General features: G+C 39.7%; 1 protein-coding gene across 2 annotated transcripts in view; it reads right to left on the reverse strand.

Moving 5' to 3' along the window:
- Positions 1-13,773, reverse strand: part of SLC39A10 (solute carrier family 39 member 10) — a 40,991-nt gene that overhangs the window by 8,841 nt on the left and 18,377 nt on the right. For both annotated transcript variants that reach the window (XM_053472230.1, XM_053472229.1), the window contains exons 2-3: positions 3,878-4,893; positions 1,941-2,121 (exon numbers count right to left, since the gene is read on the reverse strand). In XM_053472230.1, coding sequence (XP_053328205.1) covers positions 1,941-2,121; positions 3,878-4,882 — 1,186 coding nt within the window. In that variant the 5' untranslated portion in view covers positions 4,883-4,893. The remainder of the gene's footprint in view (positions 1-1,940; positions 2,122-3,877; positions 4,894-13,773) is intronic.

Below are 13,773 nucleotides of genomic sequence, written 5' to 3' on the forward strand. Positions count from 1 at the left end.
TCCACATTTTTTTGAAAAAAAGTAATGTTGCCTTTTGTATAATACGTACAATAATTAGAAAAAATAAACTCTCTAAGTTGACCCGTTAGCTACGCATTTACCATTTTGTGTTTATGAATAAGAGTATTGAAAAGTCTTGCAAATCTTCTTGAACCTAAAGGGAATTCAAAAGAGAACTGCCTGTCTGTTGTGTCTACCGCTTATATATTTGGAACCTGTATTAAAATAAGTATATAAATAGGGATTTGTGGTTTACATAGTAGAATAATTTGCTTCAGCAGCACTGCATCCTATAATGTGTCATAAAGCGTAACAATTATTTTCAAGTCTTGTCTGTTTATGTCTTCACAAGCAAAAAGAAAGAGGTGAATATGGTGCATGCGTGTCAATGTTCTGGCTTACTAATTAAAAAGAACTGTGACAGATTTAGAAAGAGGGGGTGCACTCAAAATGATTAAACCGACCAAAAAATCTGCATTGCTGGAGAATATTTTCTGCTAAAAATGAGGCGACTTGTTTGTTCAGGTATCATTTTATTACTGCTTACAAAACATCAAAACGCAAGAAACTTAACTTCCCTTGCACTGCCTAACACGCTGGTTAAAAGGACTTCAAAAGCAGTCATCCTCCAACACCCCTTCCGGATTCTAAACGCAGATAAAACTCACTTCCAAAAAGAAGTACTCATCTGTGAAAAATTACTAATTACCTTGGTTCATAGCACAATAAGGACAACCATTTTCCACTCGGTCTAGGCAGTTTAATTGGCAAAAAATACTTAGGATCCTTATAGTAAACTCCCTTAGTAATCAAGCTGGAATCAATGCCCAGAATAAATGAGCCTCATCAAAAAGGAAACTATTTGCTTCCATAAGAAGCATAACGTGTGTCTGCTTTGTAGCAGTCTTTGAAGAAAGTTAATGAGATGGTTGCTCTGCCACTGCAGGAGGTTTATACAGAACAGGTTAACCTTTCTTCATGATGTTACAGTCATTAAAAATAATTAGTAATGTGGTGTTCACGCCAAAGGGAAAAGGAGTTAAAAATAGTTAATCCAAAAATCATTTTTGACAAAGATATGAAAATTAAACCCGACGCATAGCATGTTTTAATGGATTACACAATTAGGTTAAATGAAGTCTTACAGTGAAATTAACATTCATAGGGGATGTGATAATTAAAAACACCGATGACACACAGGGTCTAACTAAAGATGGGTATGAAGCAATGTTCACAATATGCTAGGAGGTTTGTACTATGAAGAAATAGAGGTGAAGTTGGCCAGTGTGAAGACAAGTTTAACTTCCAATGTAATTTTGATCGTTACAGTGCAAGCAGTAAAAACAAATTAGAGAATCTTTGAAGTAATTTTCTTCCCGCTTTCACTGCAGACTAATTTAGAAGAGACAAAGTAACCTCCTAGGAAAGGTCATGCCCATATGTTTGCTTTCTTGCCAAGCACTGGCACCCTTGCTTATCTATCGTATAGGACCAAAAAGGTATGAGGACACCTGATCGTCACACCTATATAAGATTGTTGGACATCATATCTCAAACCACTGGCATTAATATGGAGTTGGACTCCACTCTCCCCCTGTGGCTATAACAGCTTCCACTCTCCTGGGAAGGCTTTCCTCAAGATTGTGGAGTGCGTCTGTGCGAATGTGTGCCACAGAAACCATTGCAGAACCCAGAAAGGAGGAAGAAAGCAAGGACGTATTCTAAAAGCCTGTGCAAGCAACAGCGTCCATGTTGTAGGCATGCGAGACAGAATGCCCGGCTGCTACCAGATATTCACCGTAGGAACTCCCACAGCACCAGACATTTAAGTGAAGCTTTCTTCCCATAGCAAGTACAATTCCACACGCCGGTAAAACATCTTTAGCTTAATAATAAATAATCGTTATCCTTTTAAAACGAAAACAGATTTTGCTACTTACCTGAGATTTCACTTTTGCCTTTAACCATATTTTCCATGTGCAGCTCAGTAAAATGTTTGATGCAAAATCTGCTATCAATCTGATATACCAGAGCCGGACACAGGAAAGCAAACTGCTCAGGGGAAATCGGAGAGTTGATGTTTAGCCCATAATAATGAAGCAGCTGGGTGACGTTCAAACACTGGAAATTAAGAGAAAACATAGTGAACTACAAAAAGATGGCACTTTTCCCAAAAACATCTGGATTTAGTTCTAGCACTTTATATTATGTAAGTGGTTCCCCACCCAGCCCAATGGTCCAGGTTTCATGAATCTCCCTATTGGAATAGCATGTGGCCATTTACTAAATGCTGCATGGCTGGTGTGCATTAAGGACCAGGTCGGAAGTACCACTTTACACGTAAAACTAAATCAAATGACAGCTGTCCGGAATAACCATATATTCTATTTTGTAACCGACACAATGTGCGTGCCATCACACGGACATAAAACACACACCTGAAAACCTAAGGCGATAAAAAGATAAAAAACACAAAAAGGATTTTAGATTACTTTTAAAGGGTTTATTACCTAGGTTACGGTGGTTTTAGACAAGGAAGCAAAATGATTTGTGCATAGCACTGGTTATAGGGCTAGAAATACAGGAGTAGCCAAGGACCGTAGAAAACAAGGACTTATAAGCGAGCCAAGACCAGTATTCGGGAGTGCCTGTGGTTGGATTTTATTATAACTATATGGTACGCTTCTCTGAAAAAGGAGTGTGTGCAAACAGTACTTAACACTAGGTAGAGTGGCAGCCAAAAATGTTCCCCATTGTTTGTTCACTCATAAGTTTTTCATTATACATTGGAGCCTAGCATTTGCAACTAAATGTAGCGGAGCTCCCTTGCAAAGAATGGAAGAGATATACAATACAATCTTTTGCTGTGTGTAGGGATTGGTTTATGGAATTGAAAGCTTAGTGTAGCTGTTGGTTTCCATGATTACACAAACTGAGTGAATAAAAGTACCAGCAACTAAATTAACAAACAGGAAAAAGAAAATCTGATTACGGCTTACATGCAAGGATCAGTATATGAACTGATTAAGTCTCCCACCCATGATAATTTTTTTTAAATGTAAAGGGGGAAAAAACCCTCAATTTTTGTCAGTCTGTCATTGGAGCAGTACGCCACAAAAGTAGGTGCACCAGAGACACAAAACGGGTTAATTTGCATAGATAGTTTAGGACTAGATTATCTCAATTATACGGCAGGACATTGTACCTACATTGGCCCCATTTGCAATACATGTGTATGCAGAACCCCTACACACATTGGATACATTTAATAAGGGTTATCAGGACTTTTCAGCAAACATTTCATTTTTGTTACTTTTTTGGTTTATTCTTTTCTGTTCTTACCATTATATCTTGTCACATACAAATTATATATATATATATTATATTATATATATATATTAGGTTTCTCTAGTTAAGAGGAAAATGTGCCTAGACTTCTAACAAAGGGTTTAAGCACAAACTAAAAATGCAGAACATTTGAACTTGTGTTTCTCCCGGGAATAGGTCTGCCACACAGGTAATAAGCAAGTGGCTAAAGTTTTTAGTCAACATCCATGTTTTGGGAGATTATAATCAACGAGCAACAGGAGATGGTTTATTAAGATAACCACAGAGAACAATAACAGGCTTCTTCACTGTTGGTTTTATAGCAAAAAAACAAGGGCAATATGTATAAAGAGCAATTCTGGAACCAAATGCAGAGAACTGACCACGGACACCAATGGAATGTTCTTATCGCCGTATTCCCTCTTATTAGAATTACCCTTTACGAATACTGCCCAAGTTCTGTGTGTGTCACATTCATGTAAATATCAAAAGAAAAAAAAAAAACCCTCCTCTTGCTCAAAGCGAGAGATGAAATGTTGCTTTCACTCACCTCATCATGCACGTGTACCTCGTCACCATGTTCCTTTTGAATCTGCTCAGACACAATATTGTGTTCCTTCAACTTTATCTGGTCATGAGGGGCTTCTCTTTTTCTTGTGTTCCTTCGTCCACTCTCAGCTACTAAAACATCTTGCGAGTCATGATTAACGTTGTTAGCACTCTCGTGTCCCAACGTGTGATCGGGTTTGTGAACATGGTTATGATCATTGTTAGCATTTCCTGAGACAAGCTCTGGTGCAGAACCTACAGTAGTTTCAGCATGTTTCATTTCTTTCCTCCTCTTCTTGTGTTTATGAGGCTTTCTTTCAGAATGATCCTGTGTTGTATTTGCATCCACTACTGGCTGCTGATTATGTCCTCCATGTTCAGCGTTACCGATTGTACCATTGAGAGAATGGTGGGTTCGATTATGAGAATGATGGTGATCATGACGATTGTGGTGATGTGAATGATTATGGGAATTTGTATGATTCACTTGAACGGATAAGTCTACATTCCTAGCTTTACACTTACTATTAGGTCTTGTAGATGCAGTGCTTTCTGTACCATTAACAGTGTCTAAATGGGTATAGGAATGATCATGAAAATGTTTTTTTTCTTGTACATCTAAAGCATCTAAATGTGATACATGGTCATGCCCAATATCCTCATGACCTATTTCAACTACTTTCACCTCTCCAAGACCCAAACTGTTTAACAGTTTTTCCAGTCCATAAAAAGACAATCTTCCATTTTCCCCGTAACGGTGAAAAAGTTTTTTAATGTAATATTTTTGTTCATGCTCAGCTTCTGGCACTGAAGACCTACTTGTAAATAATTCTACTGCTCCATTATGAAGATATGGCTCCTCTGAGATTTGATAGTCATTAAGAATGTGGATATGGTTTTCTTCTGAAGCGTGATCATCCACGTCCTCATGGCAATGGTTACAATGATGGAAAATAAACGTGAACAAACAAATGAGGCAGAATTTCGTGTGCATATGTACCTTCATTTCTGTTTTACCTGGACAAAAGAGAAAGATATATATATTATCCTTCACAAGGTTTGGTCACTGTTAAAGCATTTTTGGAATATTCATTTGGAACTATAATCATTTCAAATGAAAGGTTTAAAAGGATACTCCAAGACCCCATACACTAGCTACAAAAAACATATACTCTGTAAAGACTTTAATACACATTATTTAACTGTAACAAGCAAGCAAAGAAAAAAACAAATAGCCAAAAATCACTGGGGAAAAAATGCTACCACTATACTCAACGGGGGCACCTTGTGCACATGCGGAAACATTATCTCATTAGACCCCTGGAAATTTCACATGAGCCAGTGCTGGAGTAGACTGTCGAGTATACGGTGTGTGCTTAATGGTAAGCAAGTAAACATTCGTACACAATGCACACATTTAAGAGACCTAGTACCTTTTATTTCACAAAATCACTACTGTCATTTTTTCTTACAGACCTCCAGTTGACTTTCCTAAAAGGTATGGAGGCAACATACTAGATTTCACCGATTACAACCATTCATTTCAAGAAAAGAAATCACAGTAACCAACAAAAATGTTAGACACTGCCTTCACTCTCAATGTAGATTAAAAAAAAATATATGTACATGTCAGACGTCAACATCACCACTAAGGACAATTCTAACCTTGAATCATATGTTCACAAAACAAAGCAATAATTCAGCACATACAATTAAAAACACACATATCCTAAGCCTTTTAGGTTGTGTGCTCCCCTATTTTGTATTTTTCTTGAATCACATGTCCCTATAAGATTTTGCTTTGTTCATCCCCATGATATAATATATGGGTTCCTATTTCAGAAAGAAACAAAAGTAGTTAATAGTACAAGATAATTGATTCTTTGCAATTTACAGAAACACCACCAACCTATCCAAAAATACTATATATATATCCTCAGAATGGACAAACCAGACACATCCCATGAAACATCTGTGACAAAGTTTAGGAAAGCACAAGTTAAAAAACCCATTGCTAAATAACATTTCTCTTTTAAATGTCAGAATATACTCACCCTTTAACAAATTCTATAACTTGAATGGAAAATGGTTTTTAAATTCCTGCCTTTGGAAGTATGAACTGCATGTTCACGTAACCTATACTTCTTACTAGAAATACCTGAAGATCCAGGTTGTCAGGCTTCAAAAATAAATCTCTCTTGTATATGTTGATAAGGCAACTCCAAACGTACTACTACTTGTAATTTGTTTTATAAGGCTCCTTATATACACATTCAAAGTCATCTACCAATGCAGAAAAACAAAACACCTACCTACATGCGCACACCTCTCTACCTCTACACAAAGGATAGGAGTGTAATCCTCACCCCTGGCAGCATTAATAGTTGCCTAGCACATGCAGAAGCTGCAAAGCTTGGGAGAATGTACACGTGCAACTGATGCATATGTGAGGTTGGTGGTACTGTGCATCAAGTGTAAAATAGGACGATACAGCCAAAAAACTGAACGTAGGGAGATAAATTTACACAGACACACGGAATCCGTCAATAACCTCGAAATCCAAACCACTGAAGGATACTCAAGAAATGATATCCATGTCATTAACCTATTTAGTACCAAAGTCACCGGACCAAACACAGACCCTTTCCTGTCTCATTACCAGCATTTTTTTCTTAATGAAACTGTTTATTTGGCTTATGCGTAAAAATACTTTTCCACGTGGAGTAGTACTTCACAAAAAAGATATAACGGAGGAACAGCAAGGCATTGCGAATATTGCTCAGAATTAGAAGACCAGCATTTTATAGAACATTTGCTTCTTTTAATTCTGGTTTTGTTATTTGTCCATGTATAAGGCCCTCACCACTAGAAATGCTATATAAAAAGGTACATAAGGACACCTTTGATTGTTATCTAAATGTTACATATCTTGACCATTAGTCAAATAGGATCACTTGTGTATAGACAAGCAACTAAAAGTATATGGCAATGCCCTTCAAGAGTTAGGCATAAGGACCCCACAAAAACTAGAAAGGGTTAGGGAAAAAAACACATTGTAAAACATATTTGACATGAAAAAATATTCCATATATATCAACTGTTTAATATTACGGAGCTATATAATAATTATGATTAAAAACAAGGAGACACACAAAACCACTTACCAATTAAGCATAAGAATGGGTATTCAATCCTTCGGAATTAAAGCAAATATATTTTCCAGGGCCCAAAAATCATGTTTCTTAGAAAAGGCACCAAAGTTTTTAAGTGCAGTCAGTGCTTTGCAGCTTTATAATATGTCATTAAGTGGGGGGTAGGTAATACATTCACACAGGCATCATAAGTTATATACAATGGGCCCATTAAGGCTTACCACAAAGTTACAAGATATGTACAAACAGTTGATTATTTGACAAAGATATGACTGCTCATGTGATATTGACAAGTTCAGAAGTGCATGTCTTGGGTAAGATTAGTAAAAGTACTGTTATTGTATATTAAAGTACAAAAATATAAGAGAACACATAGCATAAGTATCTGTCCCATAGTGTGATTTTTTTTCTCATATACGTCGGCACATTGTGTTCTTAAGCGCACTTTATTAGCAAAGAACTTCAGAAGACCATAGTTTGAACATACAAAAAGGACTTATTTGACAGGGATTCCCATTAAATTATTCCTCTGTTTTACACTTGATCTTAAGTTACATCATGGCAGACTAACTATATGATCTTCTAATTAAGAATTTTGATCACATATTATAATGCTACGCTTCCTTTTAAAAGAAACAAACATTACACTGTAATCAAATATATGCTATGTGAAAATGCATCCAGCCATTGGCAAGTAAAGGGTTAAAATAATGTTCCAGTATTTAAAGTATTCAAGTAGGGGGTTTCACCAGTGATGGACCGTGGGGGATCCCAGAGTCGCCCCACTGAGTCACATATGGTGCACTGGCCCTGCTAGACAGCTCAACTAATTACTTGGACCTATTTAGGGCTGCAACTAACGATTATTTTCATAAATCGATTAGTTGGCCGATTATTTTTTCGATGAATTAAAAAAATAAAATGTACATTTTTGTTTATTTAAAATAACTATGTTAAAAACAAACAGCAGAATAAAAAAAAAAAAAAATACTTTGAGAAAGATGCATTTCTTGTGTTTATTTCCCAACCTGGCCCCCCTCCGTTATGCACATCTGAGCCCAGGCTTGCCACACTTCCTCCCAGATATGCCTTATACCCCCAGATATGCCACCTTGGCCTCCCCAGATATGCCACTCCACCCTCCCCAGATATGCCTTATACCCCCAGATATACCCCACTGCCCCTCCAGATATGCCACTCTGCCCCCTATTTGTCATAGCTACACCTTATACACCCTATATGCCACTGTGCACCCCCAACATGCCTTATAGCCCCTGATACGCCACTGTGCACTCCCCCACCCCCCCCAAGACATACCCATGTGCTCCATACTCCTTGGTGTCTAGTCGGGGCAGCCGGTGGAGGTCTGCGTGATGCACGTAGAGAAACCTCTGCTGTTGGCCGGCACTTTCGCTGGGGCTTCTATGGCTAAGCACCAGAAGGTCATGTGACGTCTGTGCTCCATCATAAAGGCCCCAGTGGAAGTGTCGGCAGCAGCAGAGGTTGTCTGTGTGCATCGCACAGACACCAGCTCGCTGCCAGAGAAGGGGATACAGGTCCCCTGCAGGGCTGCGGGGGATCCACCTCTCTGCAAGACGGCGAACTTGTGCAATGCGCGCAGACAGCCGCTGCTTGCCGGTACTTCCGCCAGGGCTTCTATGGTGGAGCACCAGAAGGTCATGTCACTCTGGTGCTCCATCACAGAAGTAGGGCTGCAACTAACGATTATTTTAATTGTTGTAATGAACAAACTGGGTGTTAAAAAAACAAAACAGCTGAATAAAAAAAAAACGTAAGATTTACACTTCCATCTCTTTATCACAATGGCATTTCTCTATTCACCTTCTTATTTTACTGACATAATAAAAGCTACAAGAACCCAAACACAGTGTTTCTCAAACTAGGTTTTAATACAAAGTTCTTAGTAAATATTAATTCATATGTTAACTATTTTTCATATTTAATAAAAACTATGAGAAAAAGCATTGTTTATATTTTCTTTTAAATGCCAAACTGCCCCCAGTTATGCACATCTGACCCCCAGCTTGCCACTCTGCCCCAGATATGCCTTATACCTCCTATATGCCAGAGATTCCACTGTGCCCCCTGATATGCCACTGTGCCCCCGATATGCCTTATACTCCTTATATGCCAGTGATATGCAACTGAGCCAACGGATATACCTTATACCCCCAGATATGTCTTATGCCCCCCTGATATGCCTTATAACTTCCAATATGCCACTCGCCCCCATTTATGCCTTATAACGCCCTATATGCCACTACTGTGCACCCTGATATGCCACTCCACCCCCTATAAATGCCCTACACCCCCCTGAAATTCATTATACTCCCTGATTCACCACTCTGCCTCCTTGAAATTCATTACACCCACATACACCACTCTGCTACCCTGAAATTCATTATACCCCCCATACACCACTATAACTCACCCATACACCACTCTGCCTCTCTCTCCCCCTCCCATACACCACTCTGCCTCTTTCTCCCCGCCTCCGTCTCTCTCTCCCCCTCCCATACACCATCCTTGCCAACGAATTTCATTATCGATTATCGATTTTTATTGATTATAAAATGAGGGTTTTTTCTGAGCAAATGCTCTGAAAAATACCTCTCGTTTTATAATCCGTTTCATTCAGTGTCACAGCTGTTACTACTTACAAGCCCCTCCCTGCAGTCACTGACAATTGACCCCGCCCCTTTTCTCCCAGTGCCGATTGCCCCCACCCATTTCATATAGCGTCCACAACTCCACATGGCTCAGCAACTAATCTAACTTTATAACATTAATATTTGGGCTGCTGAAACTTAGGGGAGGTGGGGGTTAATTTGGGACAGTTATGGTTAATGGGTGTATAGGGTTAATTTAGGGGCAGTTATGGCTGATGGGGTGTTTGAGGTTAATTTAGGGGCAGTTATGGTTGATGGGGTCTTTAGGGTTAATTTAATGAATTTAAAAAAGTTAACTTAATTTGCAGTTAGAGGTAAAGGGGGGGCAAACTAAGGGGAATCCTGTATTTATAAAAGTATTGTGTCAGTGTGATATGAACGGGTCTGTGAATCTATGAGGGCACTACGGGATATCTGGGTGGTATAAGGCACATCAGGGGGCACAGTGGCATATCAGGGGGTATAAGGCATGTAGGGTATATAAGATATATCTGGGGGTATGTGACATCTGGGAGGTAGTGTGGCAAGCCTGGGCTTAGATGTGCATGACTGGGGGGGATAACATACAGTTATTTTAAATCGAAAAAATTATCGGCCAACTAATCGATTCTGAAAATAATCTTTAGTTGCAGCCCTAATGGTGTATATACCCGAGCCATCCTGTGTTGAGCCAGACCACTGTTAATTGAACTACTGCTGGAGGACATTCATCATATATTTTATGAATAGTCCAGGAACTTAAAATGTTTAATTCTTTACTAAGCATATACATTAAAAAAACCTCATGGATGGCACAATGCCATTTTTTCAAAACCATACCTTTTTTTTTTTTTTTTTTTAACCATACTTTTTTTGTACCTCTGTTAGATCCGCTTGGTGTCATAGGTTGCTGAAATAGTACGATCACATAGCCTTTCTTCAAATTAATATCAAATCATGATGCTTATGATATCCTAACGATTCATTTTAGAGGGCCAAAGGATACTTATGGTAGGCACACTCACATATATACTAGCAACCAGGCCCGGACTGGGACAAAAAATAGGCTGGGGCATTTAAGCCTGAGCAGCCCATTTTTATTTATTTATTGTTAAAGCCCACCCTTCATGTACCATCTTTGCATTTATTCACACAAGTCATTAACACATTCATTAATGCAGTCACACAAATCATTCAAGCAATTCACCCACACAATTAATTCATTCATTCTCATCCGCATTCACACTACCCCCTCTCCCCATCTTATCTGCCCCTTCTCACTATGTTCCCCCTTTTCACTATGTACCCTCTTCCCCACTTCTCAATATGTACCTCCTCTCACTATCTATCCCCTCTCCCCCTTTCTCACTATCTAACCCCCCACTGCCCCTTCTCAATGCACCCCCCTCTCTCACCCTACTTACCTTGTTGGCGGAGCAAGCAGCAAGGGCAACCGGGCCCGCGGCAGGGCTGGATTGACTTAGGGGCTGATGGAGCTGCAGCTCCAGGCCACTACCTTAAAATGCGGCCTCTACGGGCCCCTTAAGCCCGCCGCAACCCAATGTTTTTATTTAAACCCTGTGCGGCCGCAGACCCCTAAGGCCGGCCCTGCTGGGGGCTTCCCGGCCCCTTAGAGTGGCGGACCCGGTCGCAGTTGCGGCGGGCTTAAGGGTCCGGTCCTGACTGGGCCTATTTTAAGGTAGGAGCCTGGAGCTGCAGCTCCATCAGCCCCTAAGTCAATCCGGCAAATGCTCGGTGTGCCCGATGGCTAGTCCGGGCCTGCTAGCAACCTTTGGACAAACGGACCAACATCTTTGGTGTCTTATACATCTGAAACATCACCACACAAATGAGAAATTGATTTAATCACAATGAAATCTTTCAAGATCATGCCTTAAGTGAATAGGTGTGCATTATTTAGATGAATCTCACAGCTTAAAAAAAAATAAAAAAATAGTATTTGTATGTACCGTATTGGCTCGGATATAGGCCACACCCTAAAAGTTTGGTGCTTTTTTAAAGAAAAAGTTTTGTAATAGATATGCTGCCACTCTGTCCCCCCCACCCCCGAGATATGCTGCCACTCTGCCTATATGATTGTTGGACATTCCATTTAACTTCAACCCTCTCCACAGCTGTATCAGCCACCACTCTTATGGGAAAGCATTCAAAAAGATTTTGGCATGCGTCTGTGAGAATGTGTGTCCAGTAAGTGAAAAGAGCATTTGTGAGGTCAGGCACTGATGTTGGACCAATTCATCCCAAAGGTGTTCTATGGTGTTAAATTTAGGACTTTGTGGAGGCCACTTGAGTTCCTCCAAACCAAACTAGTTGTGTCTTTATTGACCTTGCTTTGTGCACAAGGGCACAGTGATGCTGGACAACAAAAGGACTTTCCCCATATCAGTGCAAAAGTTGGATGTTGGATGCACACAATTGTATAAAATGTATCTGTACAATAAAACAAAATAAAAAATAGACCATTATCCTTCCGCCACCAAACTATATAGTAGGCACTATGCTTTCCGGTAGGGTGACATTCACTTGGCATCCTCCCAACCCAGATTTGTCCATCAGACTTCAAGATGGTGAGGCGCAAGTTATTACTCCAAAGAACATGTTTCCACTTCCCGGGAGTTCAGCGGTGGTGTGTTTTACACCACACCAGTTGCTCGGCCTTTGAAACCCATTACATAAAGCTTCCGATGCACAGTGCTTGTGTTGATGTTACTTACACAGGTAGCTTGGACCTCTGTAGTGAGTGATGCTACAAAGGAGAGGATTTTTACTGGCAACTCGCTTTAGCATTGAGCAGCCCCACTCTGCGTGTGCATGATCTATTGTCTGAGCCGTGTGGCTGAGCCGTGACTGCTAGACACGTCCACTTCACAACAACAACAACACAAAAGAACCAGAGCATATCTATCAGGGAATAAATTTCATGCACTGAATTGTGGCAAAAGTGGCATCTCATGAGCCATGTCACTAAAGTCACTAAACTTTTCAGTACAACCCATTCGAGGTGCCAATTTCTGCACTAAATCAGTGATGAATAGAATGTTCCTAATTAGGTTGAAAATTGACCTGTATCTGTACAACCCATTGCTGGCAACTCATCTAGGTGAGAGAAGAGTATATTTTGCATTTGCAGAAATACCCCTGGATAAAGCGCAAATTAAAATTTACTTGTACAATCAAACTAGTCTCTGGTGGGTAACTACCTTTTTTTTTTACTAGAATATGTTTTGAAAAACAGCGCGCTATTTTCTTTTTCAAAACAGTTCTTATGGATTTTCATATATTTTCAAGCAGCAGCAACGTGCTCTAGCTCTGTCATATTAGACCCCTCTACTGCCCTGTAAATAGACTGGCTGGATCTTAATCACCCAGCAAGAAATTCCAACCAATGAAAAATCCATGGAGGAACTGTTTCAGTTAGCACTGCCATAAGGAATCAAACAATTTATTACCTTACAGTCTGGCCAGCAGCAACTACATGCGGCAATGCTGAAGTGGCCAGTCTTTAAATTCTCACAGAATACACTTGGCTCTATTTATATGACCTTTAAATGAATTGTTTACCTTCAGCCTACTGCTTTACCCATTTTAGATCTACCCTCATGACCATGTCCATGTGATTATCACACCCCTAAAAAGTGCATTCACCCATGTCTGATCCTCTTGGTTGCTTCACTGAATTTCTAACGCAGATTGAAGTAAGTTTTTCAGATCACATACTGTTGGGCACTGAACAATTAATCTCTTTGTCCTTTAAACTAGGGTCAATAAAAAATCCTTGTGATGATGGCTTGGGGCAGTCAGAACAATAAAAACTATGCATGATTCTGGGAAAACACTCTAGAATAGACTTTTGGTGTCTTTACAGAGTGCAACATGTTATAATCTACAAGGGATAAAGGCATAATGGGCAGTTCTGTCAGTATATACAGTCCTCTGGAAAAATTTTAGGCAGGTGTAAACAAATGCTGTAAAGCAAAAAATACATGTCAGTGGTTTATCAAATCAATGTTTGGTGCGGCCACTCTTCACTTTCAAAACAGCATCAATTCTTCTAG

Source organism: Spea bombifrons, chromosome 7 (genome assembly GCF_027358695.1).
Source record: "Spea bombifrons isolate aSpeBom1 chromosome 7, aSpeBom1.2.pri, whole genome shotgun sequence".
Classification (NCBI taxonomy): Eukaryota; Metazoa; Chordata; class Amphibia; order Anura; family Pelobatidae; genus Spea; species Spea bombifrons.